Source organism: Salmo trutta, chromosome 24 (genome assembly GCF_901001165.1).
Source record: "Salmo trutta chromosome 24, fSalTru1.1, whole genome shotgun sequence".
Classification (NCBI taxonomy): domain Eukaryota; kingdom Metazoa; phylum Chordata; class Actinopteri; order Salmoniformes; family Salmonidae; genus Salmo; species Salmo trutta.
In genome coordinates this window covers 4,099,505-4,125,725 of record NC_042980.1, presented here as the reverse complement: position 1 = coordinate 4,125,725, position 26,221 = coordinate 4,099,505, and the positions used below count along the sequence as shown (strand labels likewise).

Sequence of the window (26,221 nt, the reverse complement as noted above, 5' to 3'; positions counted from 1 at the left end):
TAGATACAGAACTCCTTTATGCAAACGCTATGTCCGATTTTAAAATAGCTTTTCGGCGAAAGCACATTTTGCAATATTCTGAGTACATAGCTCGGCCATCACGGCCAGCTAATTTGACACCCACCAAGTTTGGGACAACCTAAACTCAGAATTACTATTAGAAAAATTGGATTACCTTTGCTGTTCTTCATCAGAATGCACTCCCAGGACTTCTACTTCAACAACAAATTTTTGGTTCCAAATAATCCATAGTTATATCCAAATACCGGCGTTTTGTTCATGCGTTCAGGTAACTATCCAAACGGTGACGCGCGAGCGCATTTCGTGACAAAAAATGTCAAAATATTCCATTACCGTACTTAGAAGCATGTCAAACGCTGTTTAAAATCAATTTTTATGCTACTTTTCTCGTAAAATAGCGATAATATTCCAACCGGGCAACGTTGTATTCATTCAAAGGCTGAAAGAAAAAAATGGAGAAGTCTCGTGAATGCGCATCTCAGTCTCACTGTCCCCAGGCTGACCACTCACAAACAGAGCTGCTGTACTTTGCCCAGAGACAGCAGAAACCCCCTTCCACTTTCTGGTGGCTTTAGAGAGCCAATGGAAGCCTTAGAAAGTGTCAGGTTACAGCACAGATGCTGTATTTTCGATAGAGATGCAACAGAAGGACAACAAATTGTCAGACAGGGCACTTCCTGTATGGAATCTTCTCAGGTTTTGGCCTGCCATATGAGTTCTGTTATACTCACAGACACCATTCAAACAGTTTTAGAAACTTTACAGTGTTTTCTATCCAAATCTATTTCTGGGCAGGAGTAGTAACCAGATTAAAATCGGGTACGTGTTTTTATCCAGCCGTGAAAATACTGCCCCCTATACCACAACAGGTTCAACGGTGGAAGACAAGTTACGACCAGAATTTTTTCTTTCCATTCAAGTCTATGGCAATTGAAATGCATTGGGATGTATACAAATATGGTTGGTAGTGTGAAAAGTATTAGTGTCAAGGTTTTTTTTAAAGCAACCTGACCAAGATTGCAATGATCACACAAAAGAAAACAGAATATAAAAAGATACATGTACGGTTTATTGTAGGTATTACCAGTATTTTCATCAAAACACTTGCATTCAGCCAGTTTTGTTTGTTTATTCAAAGTAAAAATCCACAGGTAGCAACACATGTTCCTGCTAGTGGGCAGGAGTAGGGGGCACAGTCAGTTAGTGCAGAGGTGTTGCTGCTACATTCATTCCATTCTGTTAAGCATCAGAGTACCATGTCTCTGCTTACCCCACTTTTCCCATTGTCTTCAGACTACCCGCCTGAGGCCCAAATCCAAACCAAGCCCACACCTCACATCCCCAGGTCCCTTTCAACTTCCCCTTGGGAATATGAAAGGGTTGAAATAGTGTGAGCAATATTCATTCAGCCAAAAAATATATATTTTACAATACGGTATTGAGTGTGACATCTTTTTCCAACAAAACCAAATGGACTGAAGCTCAAATTGCTGCTAAAAAGCTCTGCCTTAACCTCTTCCCCATCGCTTAGTCTATTCCAATCCCATCACTTCAAATCCCCAAGAGGGGAACACGACGAGAAACCTATAGATACTGTCTGCTTGGTAATGGGTCCCGAGGCTGGGACCAGGCAATCGGCCACTACTATGATATCATCAGTGACATCACGCGCTGGTGTCGGACATCGAGGTCTCGAGCATCATGTCACTCTCGTACATGTTGCATTCCAGGGGCAGCGAGCTCCGCAGGGGCGTGTCCAACGAGGCCTTGTCCTGATTGGACTGCGGCGTCTCCAGGGCCATGATGCCGCTCTCCTCCAGAAGTGCCGTGGTTCGAGCGTTACTGGGTTCCGTCGAAGTGTTCAGCATCTTCATCAACCCCGGCGTGCTCAGCGTCCCACGGACTTTGTCTTTTATGTCCGTCCCTGAAAGACACATATACTATTAAATGCTTTAGACACACACACACACACACACACACAATGACCAAAGGTATGTGGACACCTGCTCATTCCAAAATTATGAGCATTAATATGAAGTTGGTCCCCCCTGTCGCTGCTAGAACGGCCTCCACTCTTCTGGGAAGGCTTTCCACTATATGTTGGAACATTGCTGTGGGGACTTGCTTCCATTCAGTCACAAGAGCATTAGTGAGGTCCGCCACTGATGTTGGGCGATTAGGCCTGGCTCACAGTCAGTGTTCCAATTTATCCCAAAGGTGGAAGATGGGGTTGAGGTCAGGGCCTCTGTGCAGACTAGTCAAGTTCTTCCACACCAATCTCGACAGACCATTTCTGTATGGACCTCACGTGCACGGGGGCATTTTCATGCTTAAACAGGAAAGGGCCTTGGAAGCACAAAATCTTCTAGAATATCATTGTATGTTGTAGCGTTAAGATTTCCCTTCACTAGAACTAAGGGGCCTAGCCCGAACCATGAAAAACAACCCCAGACCATTATTCCTCAAACTTTACAGTTTGTAATAATGCAGTCGGGCAGGTAGCGTTCTCCTGCCATCCGTCAAACCCAGATTCGTCCGTCGGCCTGCCAGATTGTGAAGCGTGATTCATCACTACAGAGAATGTGTTTCCACTGTTCCAGAGTCCAATGGCGGCGAGTTTTACACCCCTCCAGCCAACGCTTGGCATTGGCATGGTGATCTTAGGCTTGTGTGTGTGGCTGTTCTGCCACGGAAACCCATTTTATAAAGCTCCCGATAAACAGTTCTTGTGCTGACGTTGCTTTCAGAGGAAGTGTGGTACTCGTTAGTGAGTGTCGCAACCGAGGACAGACAATTTTTACGCGCTACACGCTTCAGCACTCGGTTGTCCCGTTCTGTGAGCTTGTGTGGCCTACATCTTTGTGGCTGAGCCGTTGTTGCTCCTAGACGTTTCCACCACACAATATCATAACTTACAGTTGACCGGGGCAGCTCTAGCAGGGCAGAAATTTGACTAACTGATGTTTGGCATACTATGACAGTGCCACGTTGAAAGTCACTGAGCTCTTCAGTAAGGCCATTCTACTGCCAATGTTTGTCTATGGAGATTGCATGGCTGTGTGCTAGATTTTATACACCTGTCAGGAACGGGTGTGGCTGAAATAGTCGAATCCACTAATTTGAAGGGGTTTCCACATACTTTTGTATGTGTGTATATATATATATACACACATATACATATGTCTTGTATCAAGCTGACTTGACACCGTAACAATGTCAGGAGCGGTGGTCTACTAGTTTTCCGCTATTCTTTTAGCATGTTAAGAAATACGAAACCCAGTGCTAACCTGCAGGTGCGCGTTAAGTTCTGCCTTTTCGTTACAATCCACCCATAATGTTTAACATTAAAACAATGTATACATTCCAGACTGTAATTATTATACATATTCCCATTGTATATCTGTCATTATGGTGCTGACTCATTTTAAAATTACTAATATTTTATTATTTATTTTGATAGAAAATACACTCATCCAACTACTATTCATTCTTCTTCTTGTTTATTAGAATTAAACCTTTGACAGTGGATCACTGACTTGCAGGGTCTTTCTAACAGATGACACAGGGGCTCGAGTTGCAATCCCAGTGCATAACGCACATATTATCCAACAGTGTCCCTCAGAAAAAGCGCTATTATTTCTTAACACAATTCGCCGGGCAAGGCACACACGGGCAACAAGACTCGGGGAAAAAGCAAAAAAGAAACGCAAAATCAACAGTACTTAAATGTCTTGTAAGTCATTGATGTTTACTGGCAAAAATATAAGAAATACATCCACAAATGTTTTTCGCAAATCTGTTTTAGCATGGGTTGCAAAGGAAGTCGTTTTACCTATGTAGGAAGTTTTACCTATGTAGGCATCCGTATCCCCAATGTACATCTCAATGCAGTGGCCGAGCATCGTCACAGAAAACGTGTCATCTCGCTTAAGACCGAGTGCCTGCCAGAAAAAGAAGCAAAAACTCACATCAATTGCTGTAATAACATTAACATTTATTCAACGTGTCACACAGATTCTGTGTCTATGGATTTAAAATATAAATAAAACGGACCAAAAAAAATAAAAAAAATAAACAGTACCGTGTGGAAGTAGTCGATTGCGCTCTCGAAGTCTCCCATGAGGCTGTGCACATATCCGATTGCGGAGTAGGTTGACGCGTGCTGGGGGATGAGAACCAGGGCCTGGCGGTGGTACTCCAACGCCTGGACATACTTCCTATTGGAGAACCAAAAAAACAACAAATTGGACAGTTCTCTAATGACCAGAGCCAAATAAAGGGTTTAGGCTGGGTGGGTTCAGAGAGCCCAAAAAAAGGATGTAACCAAACAACACCTTCCCTATCAGAACTAGGTAAAAATAGTATTTGTTTTATTTTTGATATTGTTCCACCAATGGCAGCCTTGGTAATTTACTCTTGCAAACTTAATCCTTAGAGCAGCAATTAGAAGTTGAAACAATAAATATGCTGAGAGAGAGAGCTGGAGAAATCAACAAAGTGAAATTAGTTAAGACATTTGACTACTGGTACTTTTATAATCAACTAGCTACAGTTTACATACACTTAAGTTGGAGTCATTAACACTAATTTTTCAACCACTCCACAAATTTCTTGTTAACAAACCATAGTTCTGGCAAGTCGGTTAGGACCTATACCTTGTGCATGACAAGTAAGCTCATCTGTACAAACAATAGTACGTAAGTATAAACACCATGGGACCACGCAGCTGTCATTCCGCTCAGGAAGGAGACGCGTTCTGTCACCTAGAGATGAATGTACTTTGGTGTGAAAAGTGCAAATCAATCCCAGAACAACAGAAAAGGACTTTGTAAAGATGCTGGAGGAAACAGGTACAAAATGTTCTATATCCACAGTAAAACAAGTCCTATATCGACACAACCTGAAAGGCTGCTCAGCAAGGAAGAAAAAAGATAGTACTTTTTGGAGAAATGTCCTCTGGTCTGATGAAACAAAAATAGAACTGTTTGGCCATAATGACCATCGTTATATTTGGAAGAAAGAGGGGGAGGCTTGCAAGCTGAAGAATACCATCCCAACCGTGAAGCACGGGGGTGGCAGCATCATGTTGTGGGGGTGCTTTGCTGCAGGAGGGATTGGTGCACTTCACAAAATAGATGGCATCATGAGGGAGGAAAATTATGTGGAAATATTGAAGCAACATCTCAAGACATCAGTCAGGAAGTTAAAGCTTGGTCGCAAATGGGTCTTCCAAATGGATGATGTCGTGGTTGAAGATATCCCTCTAGTGGTGTGGGGGCTGTGCTTTGGCAAAGTGGGTGGGGTTATATCCTGCCTGTTTGGCCCTGTCCGGGGGTATCGTCAGACAGGGACACAGTGTCTCCTGACCCCTCCTGTCTCAGCCTCCAGTATTATGCTTGTGTCGGGGGTCTAGGGTCAGTCTGTTATATCTGGAGTATTTCTCCCGTCTTATCCGGTGTCCTGTGTGAATTTAAGTATGCTCTCTCTAATTCTCTCTCTCGGAGGACCTGAGCCCTAGGACCATGCCTCAGGACTACCTGGCCTGATGACTCCTTGCTGTCTGTAGTCCACCGGGCCATGATTCTGCTCCAGTTAACTGTTCTGCCTGCGGCTATGGAACCCTGATCTGTTCACCGGACGTGTTACCTGTCCCAGACCTGCTGTTTTCAACTCTGAGTATCTCTACCGCTCCTGCTGTCTCTAGAATGATCGGCTATGAAAAGCCAACTGACATTTACTCCTGAGACCTGTTGCACCCTCGACAACCATTGTGAATATTATTATTTGACCCTGCTGGTCATCTATGAACATCTTGGCCATGTTCTGTTATAATCTCCACCCGGCCCAGCCAGAAGAGGACTGGCCACCCCTCATAACCTGGTTCCTCTCTAGGTTTCTTCCTAGGTTCCGGCCTTTCTAGGGAGTTTTTCCTAGCCACCGTGCTTCTACACCTGCATTGCTTGCCGTTTTGGGTTTGAGGCTGGGTTTCTGTACAGCACTTTGTGACATCAGATGATGTAAGAAGGGTTTTATAAATATATTTCATTGATTGAAGGTATTGGAGTGGCCATCACAAAGCCCTGAAAAAGTGTGTGCGAGCAAGGAGGCCTACAAACCTGACTCAGTTACACCAGCTCTGTCAGGAGGAATGGCCCAAAATCCACCCAACTTATTGTGGGAAGCTTGTGGAAGGCTACCCGAAACATTTGACCCAAGTTAAACAATTTAAAGGCAACACTACCAAATATACTCAATTACTATGTAAACTTCTGACCCACTGGGAATGTGATGAAAGAAATAGAAGCTAAAATAAATCCTTCTCTCTACTATTATTCTGACATTTCACATTCTTAAAATAAAGTGGTGATCCTAACTGACGTAAGACAGGGGCTTTTTACCAGGGTTAAATGTCAGGAATTGTGAAAAACTGAGTTTAAATATATTATGCTAAGATGTATGTAAACTTCAGACATCAACTGTAGTTGTTTGGATTCAAATATCAGCTCAGATCCTCCTAGGATCCTAGGGTGACAAGTAACCTAGCGGTTAGAGTATTGGGCCAGTAACTGAAAGGCCGCTAGTTTTAATATCCAAGCCGAAAAGGAAAAAAAGAATTGCTCCGGGGGCTCTGTACTACTATGGCTGACCTTGTAACACAACACATTTCACTGCACAAATCCAGAGTGTTATGTAAAAAAAAAAAAAAAAAAAAGGTTTATCCTAATCTTGTCTCCCATCTTCAGGACCAAAGGCTGGACCAAAAGATACAGAAATGGCCGCAACTATCGTTCACTACACGCAAAGATTCCTCAGATGTTTTGAAACATCTGAAAAGAAAACCTGTGCAGGAAACTGAAGGAAAGCCTATACGGGATCCTCCAGAAAAAATGCAGACAGCAAGGATAATGGGGCGGTAGACTAAAGAACAAACCTAAGTCTGTTGTGTACACTGCCCAGTTCAATACAACACAGTACATCATGCACACCGGAGGTGGATGATACAGGACACTGGCCAGTTCTGCATGCTGCGCCTCAGGCAACTTCCAAAGTAAGTCAACTGGGGCTTTAAAATGCAAGATCCATAAACAAAGGCTTACTACTGAATGACATAATTGCTGATAGAGGTCTAGACTTTCTTACCAAGATGACGCTGAATGTTCCTAAGTGGCCTAGCTACAGTTTTCATGTAAAAATCTATGGCAAAACTTACATTTCTGTCTAGCAATGATCAACAACCAACTTGACAGAGCTTGTTGATTTTTTTTAAAGGATGTGCAAATATTGTGCAACCTAGGCGTTCAAGGCAATTAGAGAATTACCCAGAAAGACTCACCGCTGTAATCGCTGCAAAAGATGATTCTACCATGTATTGGCTAAGGGTAATACTTATGTAAATAAGATATTTCTGTATTTCATTTTCAATAAATTTGCAAACATGTCTAAAAACACACATTCACTTTGTCATTATGGGATGTGTAGATGGGTGAGAAAAATATATTTAATCCATTTTGAATTCATGTTGCAACACAAAATGTGAAGTAAGTCAAGGGGTATGTTTTACGAAATGTTTACAAATGAATTAAACATGAAAAGCTGAAATGTCTTCAGTCAATACATATTCAAACACTTGGTTATGGCAAGCCTAAATAAGTTCAGGAGTAAAAAAAATTATAATTGCATAACAGTAAGTTGCATGTAGACAATGAATATCCCTTTGAGCATGGTGAAGTTGTTAAATTACACTTTGAATGGTGTAGCAATACACCCAGTCACTACAAAGATGCAGGCGCCCTTCCTAACACAGTTGCTGGAGCGGAAGGAAACCGCTCAGGGATTTCAATGGTGACTAAAACAGCTTAAGTTTAATGGCAGTGATAGGAAAAAAACTGAGGATGGATCCACAACAATGTACACTGAACAAAAATATAAACGCAAAGTGTTGGTCCCATGTTTCATGAGCTGAAATAAAAGATCACAGAATTTCTCACAGATGTCTCAAGTTGAGAGGGAGCGTGCAATTGGCATGCCGACTGCAGGAATGTCCACCAGAGAATTGAATGTTCATTTCTCTACCATAAGCCCCTCCAATAACGTTTTAGAGAATTTGGCAGAACGTCCAACCAGCTTCACAACAGCGGACCACGTGTAACCACGCCAGCCTAGGACCTCCACATATCCAGCTTCTTCACCTGCAGGATCATCTGAGACCAGCCACCTGGACAGCTAATGAAACTGAGGAGTATGTTAGTAATAAAAATTATTCTGATTAGCTGGGCCTGGCTCCTAATTGGGTGGACCTATGCCCTCCCAGGCCCACCCATGGCTGCACCCCTGCCCAGTCATGTGAAATCCATAGATTTGGGCCTAATACATTTATTTCAATTGACTGATTTCCTTATATGAACTGTAAATCAAATCCAATACAACAAATTACTGAGTACCACACTGGAAGATGAATTACCATTTCAGTATGACAATATCAAAAACAAGGCCAAATCTACTCTGGAGTTCCTTACCAAGAAGACAGTGAATGAGTGACAAAGTTACAGCTTTTATTTTAAATCTGCTTGAAAATCTATGGGAAGACCTGGAAATGATTGCTAGACAATGTTCAACAACTAATTTGAAAAAGCTTTAAATTATATATAAAAACTCAGCAAAAAAGAAAACGTCCTCTCACTGTCAACTGCATGTATTTTCAGCAAACTTAACATGTGTAAATATTTGTATGAACATAAAAGATTCAACAACAGACAAAGTGAACAAGTTCCACAGACATGTGACTAACAGAAATGGAATAATGTGTCCCTGAACAAAGAGGGTCAAATAAAAAAAGTAACAGTCAGTATCTGGTGTGGCCACCAGCTGCATTAAGTACTACAGTGCATCTCTTCCTCATGGACTGCACCAGATTTGCCAATTCTTGCTGTGAGATGTTACCCCACTCTTCCACCAAGGCACAGGCAAGTTCCCAGACATTTCTGGGGGGGAATGGCCCTAGCCCTCACCCTCCCATCCAACAAATCCCAGATGTGCTCAATGGGATTGAGATCCGAGCTCTTCGCTGGCGTTAAGATTGCAGGCAATGACAAGCTCAGTCCAATGATGCTGTGACACACCGCCCCAGACCATGGCGGACCCTCCACCTCCAAATTGATCCCGCTCCAGAGTACATGCCTCGGTGTAATGCTCCTTTCGTCGACGATAAACGCAAATCCAACCATCACCCCTGGTGAGACAATTCCGCGACTCGTCAGTGAAGAACATTTTTCGCCAGTCCTGACTGGTCCAGCGACGGTGGGTTTGTGCCCATAGGTGACGTTGTTGCCAGTGATGTAAGGCAGGTCCTCAACCAGACAACAGGCCTACAAGCCCTCAGTCCAGCCTCTCTCAGCCTATTGAGGACAGTCTGAGCACTGATGGAGGGATTGTGTGTTCCTGGTGTAACTCAGGCAGTTGTTGCCATCCTGTACCTGTCCCGCAGGTGTGATGTTCGGATGTACCGATCCTGTGCAGGTGTTGTTACACGTGGTCTGCCACTGCGAGGATGATCAGCTGTCCGTCCTGACTCCATGTAACGCCGTCTCACAGTACGGACATTGCAATTTATTGCCCTGGTCACATCTGCAGTACTCATGCCTCCTTGCAGCATGCCTAAGGCACATTCACGCAGATGAGCAGTAAGTAGAAAGGCCTCTTTTGTGTCCTAAGTTTTCATAACTGTGACCACTAACAGCTTCCAGGCCTACCGTCTGGAAGCTGTTAGTGTCTGTCTCAATGACCGTTCCACAGGTGCATGTTCATTAATTGTTTATGGTTCATTGAACAAGCATGAGAAACAGTGTTTAAACCGTTTACAATAAAGATCTGTGAAGTTATTTGGATTTTTACGAATTATCTTTGAAAGACAGGGTCCTGAAAAAGGGACGTTCTTTTTTTATGCTGAGTTTATAAGTACCAGTCAAAGGTTGGCACACCAAGTCATTCAATTCATTTTTTTTACATTGTAGAATAATATTTAAGACGTCAAAACTATGAAATATCACATATGGAATCATGTAGTAACCAAAACAATATATACTACTCAAAAAAATAAAGGGAACACTTAAACAACACAATATAACTCCAAGTCAATCACACTTCTGTGAAATCAAACTGTCCACTTAGGAAGCAACACTGATTGACAATAAATTTCACATGCTGTTGTGCAAATGGAATAGACAACAGGTGGAAATGATAGGCAATAAGCAAGACCACAGACCACTTTCAGTTCCTATGCTTCCTGGCTGATGTTTTGGTCACTTTTGAATGATGGCGGTGCTTTCACTCTAGTGGTAGCATGAGACAGAGTCTACAACCCACACAAGTGGCTCAGATAGTGCAGCTCATCCAGGATGGCACATCAATGCGAGCTGTGGCAAGAAGGTTTGCTGTGTCTGTCAGCGTAGTGTCCAGAGCATGGAGGCGCTACCAGGAGACAGGCCAGTACATCAGGAGACGTGGAGGAGGCCGTTGGAGGGCAACAACCCAGCAGCAGAACCGCTACCTCCGCCTTTGTGCAAGGAGGAACAGGAGGAGCACTGCCAGAGCCCTGCAAAATGACCTCCAGCAGGCCACAAAGGTGCATGTGTCTGCTCAAACGGTCAGAAACAGACTCCATGAGGGTGGTATGAGGGCCCGATGTCCACAGGTGGGGGTTGTGCTTACAGCCCAACACCGTGCAGGACGTTTGGCATCTGCCAGAGAACACCAAGATTGGCAAATCCACCACTGGCGCCCTGTGCTCTTTACAGATGAAAGCAGGTCACACTGAGCACGTGACAGACGTGACAGAGTCTGGAGACGCTGTGGAGAACGTTCTGCTGCCTGCAACATCCTCCAGCATGACCGGTTTGGCGGTGGGTCAGTCATGGTGTGGGGTGGCATTTCTTTGGGGGGCCGCACATTAATGGCTGTGTGTTATTTTGAGGGGACAGCAAATTTACTCTGTTATACAAGCTGTACACTCACTACATTGTAGCAAAGTGTCATTTCTTCAGTGTTGTCACATGAAAAGATATACTCAAATATTTACAAAAATGTGAGGGGTGTACTCACTTTTGTGATATACTGTATGAGATTCTTCAAAGTAGCCACCCTTTGCCTTGATTACAGCGTTGCACACTCCTGGCATTCTCTCAACCAGCTTCATGAGGTAGTCACCTGACTGTCAATCACAACATTCTTATTGGCAGACTCAATAGCCTTGGTTTCTCAAATGATTGCCTCGCCTGGTTCACCAACTACTTCTCTGATAGAGTTCAGTGTGTCAAATCGGAGGGCCTGTTGTCCGGACTTCTGGCAGTCTCCATGGGGGTGCCACAGGGTTCAATTCTCGGGCCGACTCTCTTCTCTGTATACATCAATGATGTCGCTCTTGCTGCTGGTGATTCTTTGATCCACCTCAACGCAGACGACACCATTCTGTATACCTCTGGCCCTTCTTTGGACACTGTGTTAACTAACCTCCAGATGAGCTTCAATGCCATACAACACTCCTTCCGTGGCCTCCAACTGCTCTTAAATGCAAGTAAAACTAAATGCATGCTCTTCAACTGATCGCTGCCCACACCTGCACGCATCACTAGTCTGGATGGTTCCGACTTAGAATATGTGGACAACTACAAACACCTAGGTGTCTGGTTAGACTGTAAACTCTTCTTCCAGACTCACATTAAGCATCTCCAATACAAAATTGAATCTAGAATCGGCTTCTTATTTCGCAACAAAGCATCCTTCACTCATGCTGCCAAACATATCCTCGTAAAACTGACCATCCTACCGATCCTTGACTTCGGCGATGTCATTTACAAAAATAGCCTCCAACACTCTACTCAACAAATTGGATGCAGTCTATCACAGTGCCATCTGTTTTGTCACCAAAGCCCCATATACTACCCACCACTGCGACCTCTACGCTCTCGTTGGCTGGCCCTCGCTTCATACTCGTCGCCAAACCCACTGGCTCCTGGTCATCTACAAGTCTCTGCTAGGTAAAGCCCCGCCTTATCTCAGCTCACTGGTCACCATAGCAGCACCCACCCGTAGCACGCGCTCCAGCAGGTATATCTCACTGGTCACCCCCAAAGCCAATTCTTCCCTTGGCCGACTCTCCTTCCAGTTCTCTGCTGCCAATGACTGGAACGAACTGCAAAAATCACTAAAGCTGGAGACTTACCTCCCTCACTAGCTTTAAGCACCAACTGTCAGAGCAGCTCACAGATCACTGCACCTGTACATAGCTCATCTGTAAATAGCCCATCCAATCTACCTCATCCCCATACTGTATTTATTTATTTATTTTGCTCCTTTGCACCCCAGTATCTCTACTTGCACATTCGTCTTCGGCACATTCTACCATTCCAGTGTTTAATTGCTATATTGTAATTACTTCGCCACCATGGTCTATTTATTGCCTTACCTCGCTTATCCTACCTCATTTGCACATGCTGTATATAGACTTTTTTCTAATGTTTGTTTATTCTACGTGTAACTCTGTGTTGCTGTATGTGTCGAACTGCTTTGCTTGATCTTGGCCAGGTCGCAGTTGCAAATGAGAACTTGTTCTCAACTAGCCTACCTGGTTAAATAAAAGGTGGAAAAAAAGAAGCAATTAAATTAACTTTTAAAGTACATTTGTGGAATATCTTTCGTTCTTAATGCGCTTGAGTCCATCAGTTGTGTTGTGACAAGGTGGGGGGGTATACAGAAGATAGCCCAATTTGTAAAATACCAAGTCCATATTATGACAAGAACAGCTCAAATAAGCAAAGAGAAATCACAGTCCATCATTAATTTAAAGACATGAAGGTCAGTCAATCCAGAATATTTCAAGTTTCTTCAGGTGCATTTGCAAAAACCATCAAGTGCTACGATGAAACTGGCTCTCATGAGAACCGCCACAGGAAAGGAAGACCCAGAGTTACCGCTGCTGCAGAGGATAAGTTCAAACGGCTGATTTTTAATGGAATATCTACATAGGCGTACAGAGGCCCATTATCAGCAACCATCACTCCTGTGTTCCAATGGCATGTTGTGTTAGCTAATCTAAGTTTATCATTTTAAAAAGGCTAATTGATAATTTCATCAGAACAGTTTTCAGCTGTGGTAACATAATTGCAAAAGGGTTTTCTAATGATCAATTAGCCTTTTGAAATGATAAACTTGGATTAGCTAACACAACGTCTCAATGGAACACAGGAGTGATGGTTGCTGATAATAGGCCTCTGTACGCCTATGTAGATATTCCATTAAAATTCAGCCGTTTCCAGCTACAATAGTACTTTACGATATTAATGTCTAGACTGTATTTCTGATCAATTTGATGTTATTTTAATTGACAAAAAAAATAGCTTTTCTTTCAAAACCTGGAAATTTCAAACTTTTGAACAGTAGTGTATATACATAAAAAAAAAGTTAAAAAATTGCACCTTGGATTGTAAGAAGTGATTTACAAATTAAATGAATGACTAATATTATAATTATTAGCAGTTCTTGATTGAGATTGGCACAATGGAACCAATTGAATAGTCCCAAAACTGCAAACCCTGCCTCTCACTCCACTCAGGTTAAATTAATGGCTCAATATTTTACCATAATCAATCAAATTCACCACATAGGAAAACATCCCATCATCTCTTGAACAAATCAATTACTGAACCATGTGCATGTTGTTTGCAGGGCTTGACCAACTGATTAATTCAATAGATCAGTGAACACTGCAATCCTGTTAAGAAGCCTTCAATAAAATAAAAACACGCATTAACTGCAAGGTGTGGATTTCCAAAGATGCCCCTTTAGATATGAAGTACCCAAACCTTTTCAAAAACAGCCACTTGCACTACAAAGCCTCTCTAGATCTGCTTAGTGGCTACTATGCATTATTCATTAACAGATCTGTGCATTAATAGTCAATGAGAGTCCTACTTATACAGAAGGACGGGAGAAGAACAAATGCATGTCTTTGAAAATAGTGCGAGGAGAAAGAAAGAGAGAGAGAGACACAGTAGGTCAGGGATCATCAACTAGATTCAGCCGCGGGCCGATTTTATGTTCAGCGGATTGTCGGGGGGCCAGAACATAATTACAAATCATTTGTAGACTGCCAATTGACTGTAAGAAGCCTAAACAGATATGTTTGACTAAATCAATCATTTCAAGCCTTGCTTACATTTGTACACGATCACATTTCTCTCCATTATGAATGGGAAAACTTGGGAAAATATTTCTTAAAATTAAAATCAGTTGGAGCGGATTTCCTGGTGATTTTATGTCCAACAAACATTTACTTTTTTGGGCTCAGAAAACTTGGGGGGCAAAATGAAACCACCCACGGGAGAAATTCAGCCCACGGGCCATCAGTTGGGGAACCCTGCAGTAAGTCCTCTCATCACCTCAGACTCTCCTCCTGAAATACCACTCAGGAAAGTTTTTGAATCCCTGTCCTTTAACAATGGTTTATCAGGTACCTGGGAGACAATAGAGAAACGCCTGCCTGTCTAACTACCTAATCCTGAATTTATAAGTGAGATGAGAACAAGGACAGGACCACAACAATGTCATTGGAGATACAGAGATAGTGCATATGCCAGTCAGAACTTCCATGCTGTTCAGTTCCATCCCCTCAAAAGGGGTGTGTCACAAGCCAACTAGAAATATTCTGGATTAGTTTAGGCTAACTAGTTTCAGTTAGTGCCACATTCCAGCTCACAAAGGTGGATATTTATCCAACACCTTCCACTAATTCAAACCAGGCTTGTAACTGCGTGTGCATGTCGCACGTGGAAAGCCCAGAGTCCAACAGTTACCATAGTAATTTACCTGGCTAAAAGGTGTTGACCCCTTCGTGACAATAGTTATCCCAAGTTGAATTCAGAATAAACCAAAGTGAGCTCGCAACTCCTTCCTGCTTCGTGACATACCCCTCTGGTGTCCTGATGAGTAAATACTCGCAGAGGATCTTTATACTCACTTCAGTTTTCGACATACGTGACCCAGGTTGTTCAGGAGTGGCTCCCACTTGTCCACTGTTACCTGGAAGAAAATACAACTTTTACAAAAAGAGGAATGTTTGTATTGAAAATAAACACACAGCAACTACACTGGCTGCCAGTTCTTAAGACATTCAAAGAAATGTAAGAATGGAGTTTGACACAGTACATGTGGGGCTAGAGTTAGTTGATTCAAATGAGCAGCTACCTCATTCCCAATGGCTTTGATCTTGTCCATCGCGTCCAGGAACAACTTCTCAGCTGTTTTCCAGCTGAAAATGACAGAATTGAACACATTTCAGCACAATCAAAGCCAACACATGAACAAAGAAAAAAAATAAGGGATAAGTACCCTTTCACACACACTATCGTGTCAACCCGAACCATACTGTGCCAGCACAGATTTTTTTCTTCTTTACAAATGGTCCTTTCCGGCACGGTTCCAGCAACTATGATGGAGGCATGGCCAGGTACAGCTAAACCTCAATAGACAGACAGAATCCCGACCCAAACCAAATCACTCGTGGCCCTACCAGTGGGTTTAAACCCATCGTTAGAGGAACACTCTTCTAACCCATTTGCTAATGGCTATGATGAGAGACCTCAAGCGTGTATGTGTGCATGTGGGGGTATTGCAGAGTGTGTTAAACACTGAGCGTACAAAACACTCTGTGTATTTCCATGACAGACTGACCAGGTGAAAGCCATGATCCTTTTAATGTCACTTGTTAAATCCACTTCATAATCAGTGTAGATGAAGGGGAGGAGACAGTTTAAAGAAGGATTTTTAAGCCTTGAAACAATTGAGACACGGATTGCGTGTGTGTGCCCTTCAGAGGGTGAATGGACAAGACAAAATATTTAAGGTGTCTTTGAACACGGTATGGTAGTAGGTGCCCAGGTGCACCGGTTTGAGTGTGTCAAGAACTGCAACACAGCTGTGTTTTTCACGCTCAACAGATTCCTGTATGTACCAAGAATGGTCCACCACCCAAATGACATCCAGCCAACTTGACACAAATGTGGAAATCATTGGAGTCAACAAGGGCCAGCATCCCCGTGGAGTGCTTTCGACACCTTGTAGAGTCCATGCACAACAAATTGAGGCTGTTCTGAGGCTAAAAGGGGGAGAAACTCAATATTAGGGAGGTATTCCTAATGCTTTGTACACTCAGTGTAGTATGTGAGCACGTGGGGGTATTACAGTGTATGCTATATATCCTCTTGGGTGCATGTGTGTGAGTATGCACATATGTACGTTTTCCCACTGTGTGGGTGTTTTCCCCCAGTGTGTGCATGTACATTATCTCAGTATGTAAGTGTGTGTGTGACTCACTCTCCGTTCTGAAAGGCAACAACGGCCACCTCGTGCATGACAAAGGGGTCTTCTGGTGCTATGCTCAGGGCCTGGCTGAAGAAGCGCTCGGCCAGTTTAGAGTTGTTTGTAAGACCGTACTCCAGCCCTATGTACAACATGGGGAGGTGACATCTGGACAAGAGAGATGAGAGCAAGGGTTAGGGGTCAAGTCTAAGGGGCACGGTTGTGAAGGTACGTACTATATATATATATATATATAGTGTTATGACACTGTACATTTCTCACTGTTTTCAATGACTAAGGCACACCTGCTTTTAGCAAGATACATCTTTGAACACACGCCAACAAATGTGTTCATGTTCAACATTGCTTTTCAGCACATATGACAGCCCTGTTCTGTGGATGTGTGGCGTTGTGTCTGTGTGGAAGGGGTGTCTGTGTACAATAACAGTACATACCCCTTCATCAGTTGAGCAGCAGTGAAGTAGGCAGCCATGGCCTGGTCGTGTTCACTCTCCACTGCAAACGAGTGACCATAAGCGATCCATGCCGGACCGTACGTCCGCTCCAGAGTGGTCGCCTTGCTGTGGGAGACAGCATAAGGAACTTAGTGTAAATAAGAGATATTCTAGTCTGAGTGAATGACATTCAATTATGTTTTTTTTTTTTATAATTCTTTGAAATTTGTAGATTTTATTCAGCAGCAAGTGAATCAAAATATTTAAATGTACAATATATAGAATATCAATGTCTGACTGCTGAATATAAAATATGCTTGGTGATAAGAAAAACATGATATCTGGTACCTGAGATATCTACGCGCGTGTTCATTTTTGTGACCAACCATTAGATAGTAGCATCCCACAGCAAACCAAGAGACCTGGATGAAAACACCGTTTACCATTTGTCTAGTGGTCAAATAAAATACACACAAAAGAAAACATACCGTACCAATCAGAGCTTGGATATGTGGAATGGCAAGACGCTAGTATTGGGGGGGTGTACTCATAGCATAGGAGGGAACACTTTGCACTATATAGGGCAGGGGCTATACTTACTGGGTTGTTGGGGTACAAGTCCACAAGCCTGTGCGAAAGGTAAAACAGTTCTGTGGTAGTAAAAAGAGGAGAATCATAGTACATATTCAGATGTTAAATGTATCTTTTACGTGTATGAATAACCAAACTTAAGAGCTTCAACGGTCTTACCATTTGCTTTGCTGAGCTCCACCAGTGTTCCTATATGAACAGGTAAACAGTTGGCATGGAATGGGTCTTTCACCATCACCCTTGAAGAAACACAAAACATTCAGGTTTTACAGACAGGACCAAATGATAAGTGTGAAATGTATATCCTTTTTACACAACTGAGCCGAGCTGAGAGAGAATAATATTCCACTAACATAAACCATACGAATATCACAACAGTTCTTATATTTTTTTTCCCAAAAAGTTAGATTGGCCAGTTAACGCTTGCAGACTGCCAACAAATCTCAATTTGTAGTTAAAAGGTTAAGGTGGGCCAGCGGTTAGTTATCAAACTTACATGGAAGTGAGTTTGTAGCACATTTTGAAGTCACAGTTGTAATAATGCCTCTCAGCAAGGGAGACCACCACATCCAAATTGTCCTGGAGACCGTTGACCATCTCTGGGACCACCATATCACTGGGTTTGTTATACTGAGGGAAGGAAAGAGGAAAGGATGAATGGAGAAAAAAAAGTGGAAAAAGGGAGAGGGAAACAAATGTGGAATTGGAACAAAAGCACCATCATCATTAGCAATCGAATAAACACTAATTTGAGACAAATGACCACTCTTAACTTTAGTAAAATCAGAGAGAACATTTCTGGGTTGATGTTGTCGTCATTGTTAGGGGCAACTGTAGACAACCAATATTAACCAAATATGAGTGATTGTATTATTTAGAAAATAATCATATGGTTCATTCTGAACTACAGCGCAAAATCCAAAGTGACATTTGATGACCGGTGTAATCCAACATAGAAACACAACATGATGATCAACTTTGCAAATGACAATGTAAAAAACTGAAACTTAACATAGGAATCTGAATGCAACTGATGTCCTGACACCGAGGATAACAGTGGACGTACCTTCTTCAATTTATTCTCAAACAGGAAGTGAAGTAATTTGTCTTCTTCCTCTGTGCACTGTTGGCTCAAAGGAAGCAAGTCCAGGAAGTCCTTTTCTACAAACACAAAAAGGTCTTCAAATAAAGGGTTTGGGAAAAAATGTAATACATTTACCCTACTGACACATCTATAAACCATTAATGGCTTAAAACAAAGCAACATAGATACCTATATTTCAGGGATGCAAACTGGTGAGGGCCCAAAAAGGGGCACAGAAACACACGAAAAATCTGTATAGATTATCAGAGTGGGGTTGTCACAATACCAACATTTTACTAACGATGTGATACCAGGCCAAGGCCCATGGAGGCCCAATAACCCCCAAAAAAGTTATCAATGAAAAAGAAAAAAAAATATATATATATATATATATATCACACACAAACTGTCAAAAGTTTTAGAACACTCCCATTTTTCCAGCTATGAAATTTAAGAACAAATTCTACCCCAGCCAAACCCTAACTACGCTGGGCCAATTGTGCAAAGCCTATGGGACTCCCAATCACGGGCCGGTTGTGATACTGCCTGGAATTGAACATGGGTCTGTAGTGACGCCTCTAGCACTGAGATGCAGTGCCTTAGGGCTCCCGAGTGGCGCAGCCGTCTTAGTCTCAGTTTCAACTGTGAAGAGAAGACTTCGAGCTGCAAGTTTGACAGGTCGAGTGGCAGTAAGAAAGCCATTGCTAAGATGGCAAAATAAGAAAAAAAGAGGCTTGCCTGGGCCATGAAGCACCGTCAGTGGACTACTGAAGACTGGAAGGTCTTATGGACCGATGAATCAAAATCTTCGGTTAATCACGCAGGGTTTTTGTACGCCATCGTGTAGGCGAAAGGATGGTTCCTCAGTGTGTGACACCAACTGTCAAACATAGAGGAAGCGTGGATCCAGAGTCGGCGACTTGCACAGAGTGGGTGGCAGCCAGAACCAAAATGGCTACCACAGCAATACCCTCTGGTGCCATGCAATACCCTCTGGTGTACGCCTAGTTGTCAGGGGTTCATCCTACAGCAAGATAATGAACCAAAACATACCTACAGGCTATGTCAGAACTACCTTAGAAGAAAAGAACAAGACGGTAGGCTTCAAATCATGGAATGGCCAGCAGTCTCCAGACTTAAACCCCATCGAGCTAGCGTCGTCCAGGTTAGGGGAGGGTTTGTTCGGGGGGGGGGGGATTTACAAGGCGCATCGTGCACTACCAACTCCTTGTGGCGGGCCGGGCACCTGCAGGCTGACCCCGGTTGTCAGTTGAACAGTGTTTCCTCCGACACATTGGTGCGGCTGGCTTCCGGGTTAAGCAGGCGCGTGTTAAGCGCAGTTTGGCGGGTTATGTTTCGACCTTTTCCTCCTGAGCCCATTGGGGAGTTGCAGCGATGAGACAAGATCGAAATTGGGGAGGAAAGGGGGGGGTCAAATATATATATTTTTAAATAATAATAATAATAATAATAATAATAATAATGTAGCCTATAAATTGCACAAGAATGATACATTTATGGATTTTATGTATTGTTCTCTCTTCATTCAACCAGCCCGCCACCCATCTACCCTTCATCTATACAATATTTTATGACCATAAACACGACCGCCCCACGGATAGAACTGCAGGTTATGAGTCAACCCGCACATCACTAGTATGCGTGCTAGTGATGCATTTTATTACTCCTGTGCAGCAGGTATGTAAACGCGTCACTTTTCGGCAATATAACTTTTTTTTCTGACAGATCTACAAGATTCCAGTGGATGACCTACATTTTGAGATCAAAACTGCGAATATTGCCAAAAAGTGACGAGTTTGCATCCCTGTACATTACTTCTGCTGCACACGTGCAAAAAACGTTAGTCTTATTTTTTGATTCCACATTCCCCTTAAGTCTGTTTCTGTTCCCAGTCTTGCTCTGGCCTCACCTTCCTGAGCGGTCAGCATGTGGTGGGACGTTAGAAGGTCAAAGGCTTCAAAGCAGTACACGTCCAGTTTCAAGGCCTCTTTGTAGCTGGATGTGGCCAGAGGCCGGTTGTCCATGGCATCATAGATCTTCCCCCGCAACAGGCAGATGGAACTGTTGATCTGAAAAAGAGAGGGAAAGAAAGACATTAAAGGGACCACAAGAGGTCAGAACCACTGAAGCAACATCAGCAGGAATACTCAAGAGGATTCTGACATTCAAAAGACCCACACATGAATTTTGTATGAATATGGCAGGTGATGTGGCTACCGGGTGAATGACGGGACCCCTTTAATAATATGATGGTGATAATTACAAAAGGACATTTTTATAGCTTAGAAAGGAACAAATCATAAACATTCAGCCAAAGGGTCTTTGACATGGCAACATGGTATTCAATCTCTGCCTCAGTCACCTACAGTACAGTATGTAAATAGTTCACCTGTAATCACAACACCATAAATGTGAAGAGACTGGAAAATCCCATTGTAAGACTACAAACGTGGTATTACAGGGCCACAAAAACACATGGGACCCTATTGTGTCAAAGCTGAGACTCACAGAGGCAGGGGTCATCTCCCAGTCTGATTCTTGCATCCTGTTCTCCTCTTTGACACTCCGGTCCAGCAGCTTCTTGCTGGTTGGCTCCTCCATGTCCAGGATGTCTAAGGCCTGCTGGAACTCTTTGGCAGCATACTGCACAAAACACAAACACTCAGTTAGTGCTTCCAATGGCTCAGCTCAGTTAAGAGTATGGTGCTGGGAAATTCAGGGTTGTGGGTTTTTGTACTTGAATGTAAAAATATTCAAGAGATAAAAAGGTGCATTAAAGTTGACCCATTTTGCATACCCCACCATACCACGAGACATTAACAGATGAGATTGCTACCATTTAAAAGCTTACAAAACAGGGCTGTGAAACCATTTTATTTTTTGATTATCCAAAAACATGTAAACCCCAATGCATGTTGTAGCTTAGATTATTTTACATCTGAGGTTTGTTGTGCCCGCCATCGGTTGAGACATAACATGCTATTGAATACAGGGTGGGGTGTCATGTTTGGCTGATAAATGTACAACCATTTTTATTTCAACTTTCAAACGATACCACAAAGATGGTTGGAGGTCCACACATCAGAGAATGTTGACTTGAATAGGAATCTGTTGTTTTAAATTACTGTCCATTGGAAACCTATTGAAATCATAGACAACCATTTAAGTTGACATTGGATGGAAAGTGGACCGGTGGCCATCTTTGTGGTAGTAGTTAGAATTTAAAATGTCAATTAAATGTACTTTTTTCAATAAGAGACACAGGAAAGGAATGCGTATTTGGTTGATAGTTAATCCATGAGGTGCTCTTTGATCATAGGATGAAATACTACAGAACAAAGTTCATGCTGCATAGTATTTTTTTTATTCTTGCTATGCATGAGCTGTAAAAACAATAAAACGTTTTCTCATTTATCCACTACATGAGAGTGCCTTGATTACTTCTGGAAGTTTGTTTGCACAAAGGCTTTTTCGGCATTATTTACTATCCAGCATCAATTTATTTTTGTTATATTCAAGTTCAGTAAAATTGCAGTGATCTGAAGGGATAGGTCCATTCTATTTCTGTGATTGAAATAACACCCACTCTGTTTTCATGAGCATGTTGTCTCTCAACCGATGGCGGCGCAACATAAAAACCTCAGATGATGTAAAATAGGGTCTAAGCTATAACGTACGAGAATATGAACAAAAAAAATAGTAGTTTACGCAATTTTAGATAATTTCTGCTAATTGTTAAAATACTTTTTTTCAAGAAATTAGAAAATAGTTAGACAACTGTGTGTAAGATTTTAAATAATATCAAAGTCAATTTTTAATATTTTTCAGCAATGAAGACATGATGTCTCACATTATGGTGGGGTATGCAAAATGGGTCAACTTTGAACACCTTTATCTTCTAAAATGTTTCGGCATTCAGGTCCAAGAAGTCACTTTCTGACCACTCATTTCATGGGCAAACATGTTTGAAAAGATATGTTTAAATCAAAAGGGATACTGTAGAAAAGTAATTGAATTTAAGTGGATTGACCCATAGGATCATGGAGAGTTTGAACAGGTATATTTCATCACAAGAAGAAGCCTAAGACTAATACTCACGTGGCACCTAGCAGCAAGATATTGACAAGCGCCATACAACTGAAATGAAAGATAAATATTAGGAACAAGCTGACTGACAACAACTGTTCAGATCAACAAGGACATGCAGCACACCCAGTACAATGCTTCTTCTATCAAAAATATCAAAGGCATACTCTGGATGGCACAAAGTTTTGAAAGCTACATAGAAGAATGTAACATACAGACTGGACAGACTCATAATGACAAGTCAGAATATGCCTAGTATCCAACATGTCATTAGTCCTTCTGCATGCTAGTGAGCTGCATGCTAGTGCATGAGGGCCCCTCAGTGAGACGTGTAGAACAGGGTGGCACCCAAGCTACCTGCATGCCACATTGCAACAAATTGAGGGAAGCCAACCAGGTGGTCTTACCTTATCTAGTTTACGTGAGCGGAGGGCATGGGAGGCTCTGTGGTACTGAGAGGTGAGGTAAAGGCACTGTGCTAGCCAGTAGATATCCTGGGGGTCTTCTGCAAGGACAGGAAAATAGCATCACCTCCGTTAGATACCCTACTAAACAACATTTTATACTAACTAGCCAGATGAACACAAAACATTTGTTACATCTCATCAATCAGGAAGATCACTCACCATGTGACAGGGATGCAATCTTATCTGCCCAAAATAGAGCACTTTGATACTGTTGCTGCAAACATAACAGACAGGGAAGGCAGCATGAAACCAAACATTCTGAATGTGTTTACTACAAGTATGAAACTGACACTGTCAGGGGCTGTCAACACTCACTGATACAAGTTAGCTAGCCCTGATATAATGTGGCTAACCTCCAAGTACATAGTAGCTAGTTCAGGCCACTGACTTAGTAGCAAGCACAAGCAGGGTAGCTAACTAGTTACTAGCTAATTCATAAAAGGTCATGTTAATTGACTGATATCTCAGAACAAAACATATTAGATTTCCTAAGCCTGTGTTAAGCTCAGACCTTATTTTCAGCATTTATCCCAAAACCCCAATAATTTCCTCCATAGGAATAGCCAAACGAATCAGAAGTAACTCATTTCCGTTTTTAGGACTACAACACAGATCGAACAATGAGCCGCATAAATCTGAAGCATCCGGTTGGCATTTCCACTCACCACCAAATATGGTGATGGCAGGAAGCCCAGTGGCTGGCAGCTGGGTGAAAATAGAGCGAGATGGAATTTGTCCGACATTCTCTCATTGATGAAACATTTGAGCTCAGTACAGTTTCCTGTTCCCAAAACTAGAATATGTTACAGAGTGTGGACTACGTTTTGTAGACTTTACCAAAAACATTTTCAAATTGCGTTGTTTAGAAGGAGTACTATGTCGAATTGAGTTATTGCACACCCTCACTTGGCGTTCCTTAACGGAAATAGACAAATGCTAGAACGCGCCAGTAGGACCTCGCTATGCCCACTATGATTAATTTACCCCCGTTGGAAACGACATGCTGTGGTCTATATTTAAATCGACAAGCTGGCAAGTTCTATTTACATTATGCTAAAGCAAATATAACCTTACACAGCTGGGTAACGTTCCTGTAGACTTGTCATTCTGAACAGTACCTAGCCCATTTACTTAGCTGGCAGGAGCAATACATTTTTCCAATCTGACAGCGGCAACAGAATTTAGCTAACGTTAGCTACCTCGCTTCTTATCCCGACCAAGTCTAGCTAGCTACATTTCGTACCTGATCAATGTAGTGTCGTACACGTTTTCGAAGTCTGTCGAGATTCATTGTAATTGTCCTAATGCTTTTTACAAATCAAAGCGTATCATTATCATGTGAAAATGTACTCCCTAGTAGCTAGCTAGCTACGAGGCTTCTTCTGCAGCAGTAGTGTCACTTAAAACTCCGCAAGGAAACTCGGGCCTTTGATTAAGGGTTCCGGTCATTTCACAGAAAATAAAATGCTATGACTATTTCATTTAATTGCGGCGGAGAACATTTGACAACAGTTAATTAATTACATGACTGATATAGCCAATTAAAATGTGTATTTATATTTTTGTAGAAAATGAGGGAAAACCCTTTTTTGTTTTATAACTACACGTGAAAGTAAAGGAAAGGTTCACCCACTTGTAACGTTATTTTGTTTTTGTGCATCTCTGAGTGATGTTCTATCGAAGGTATGAGTTAAATAGATATACAGTCAAATTAAATTCAATATTTAAAGTACTCAGTTTGTAAAGGAAATTAAAACAAATCTTTTTTTTTACTTTTTCCTGACAAATATAAGTGCAGTCTTTTTTTCAGCATAACACCGGTTATTATGAATTCAAGTTGTAAAACCTTTTCAAACTAACTTCTTCAAGCATTAACCAGACAGTCTGTATGTTTCTCAGTTCACCATGTAACAATTCACTCCGCTCCCCGTTCAGTGATGATGCTGTCCAAAATCAAGAAGTTTGGCGGTGATTATTGAAGCCATCTCTGTTCCCGATTTGCCCTCCAAGGGTTTAGCTGAAGAGGTCAGTCATGGTTAGGGCATATTGGTTACCAGCTGCGGTTCTCTTTTCAAAAGGGCCCAGGATAGACCATGCCTGTCTAACTTCGATAGGATGCGTCACAGAGGCCTGCGTTTTCATGTTTCGACCTTATAGAATGTGAAAACATGGTACATTAGATATAACAAAGGCAAACATTCATCTTAATTTATAATAACTGCAATAGCACAGTTAAAAAATGGGTTATTTGGATCCTGGATGCTGATTGGTTGATAATAGGGAGTTATAGTTCCACAATCTCCATATATTCCACGGGTAATGCCTGTTAACAATTCAGTTAGCTTTATCAATGTGCAGCCAGTGTCCCACAGCCCAGCCAGTCAATTTATAAAAAACACCCTGAAAAAAAGGTGTCTAGACAATATTTCTTCCCCATGCTACCAGCCTAGCATTTGGTTTGGTACAGCAGCGGTTAATATAAACAATAGAAACAATGTTAAACAAATGAAATGAATGCAGTTTGCTGTTATTTCAACTGCTTGATGTGATTGTGTTACGCTGTAAACACTGAGTTCCCGCGATATGGGAGAAGTAACGTTAGCGTGTGATTACTTGTGAGTGAGGAAGATAGGAAGTTAGCACTTACCTAGTAGATCGCTTCCTTCAGCAGATGTTCCCAGGTACTGTTTTGAGATAGCAGTCTTGAACAAATATATGTACTATCAATCGAAAAAGTAGAGCCAAGTCTTTGCAATTGCAAAAAACCTCCTCACATCAACCCTCAGCACTTAGACACGTGAGTCCGGATTGGCAAAATGTAGCAAATGCACACATCCACAGAACCGTTTTTCAAGGCAGGGTCAAAGAGAGACATCAGCACGAGCTCAGCCATCCACACAAAGAGACAAATCAATCAAATGTATTTATAAAGCCCTTCTTACATCAGCTGATGTCACAAAGGGATGTACAAAAACCCAGCCTAAAACCCCAAACAGCAAGCAATGCAGGTGTAGAAGCACGGTGGCTAGGAAAAACTCCCTAGAAAGGCCGGAACCTAGGAAGAAACCTAGAGAGGAACCAGGTTATGAGGGGTGGCCAGTCCTCTTCTAGCTGTGCCAGGTGGAGATTATAACAGAACATAGCCC

At 42.2% G+C, this 26,221-nt stretch overlaps 1 protein-coding gene across 2 annotated transcripts; it reads right to left on the bottom strand.

The window, feature by feature from the left end:
• Nucleotides 1–1,069: 1,069 nt before the first annotated feature.
• Nucleotides 1,070–24,494, bottom strand: LOC115160605 (cell division cycle protein 16 homolog). 2 transcript variants are annotated; one of them, XM_029710799.1, is made up of 18 exons: nt 24,319–24,494; nt 23,235–23,289; nt 23,016–23,113; nt 22,621–22,659; nt 21,031–21,165; nt 20,432–20,591; nt 18,484–18,578; nt 17,914–18,047; nt 17,577–17,656; nt 17,427–17,476; nt 17,175–17,248; nt 16,827–16,952; nt 16,387–16,539; nt 15,259–15,322; nt 15,032–15,093; nt 4,103–4,238; nt 3,854–3,962; nt 1,070–1,945 (listed from the first exon to the last, which is right to left on the bottom strand). In XM_029710799.1, the coding sequence occupies exons 1-18, from the start codon at nt 24,364–24,366 to the stop codon at nt 1,686–1,688; spliced, it is 1,878 nt and encodes a 625-aa protein (XP_029566659.1). In that variant the 5' UTR covers nt 24,367–24,494; the 3' UTR covers nt 1,070–1,685. The 2 variants fall into 2 exon arrangements, with proteins under 2 accessions (XP_029566659.1, XP_029566660.1); XM_029710800.1 differs by having other exon boundaries at nt 3,872–3,962.
• Nucleotides 24,495–26,221: the final 1,727 nt, after the last annotated feature.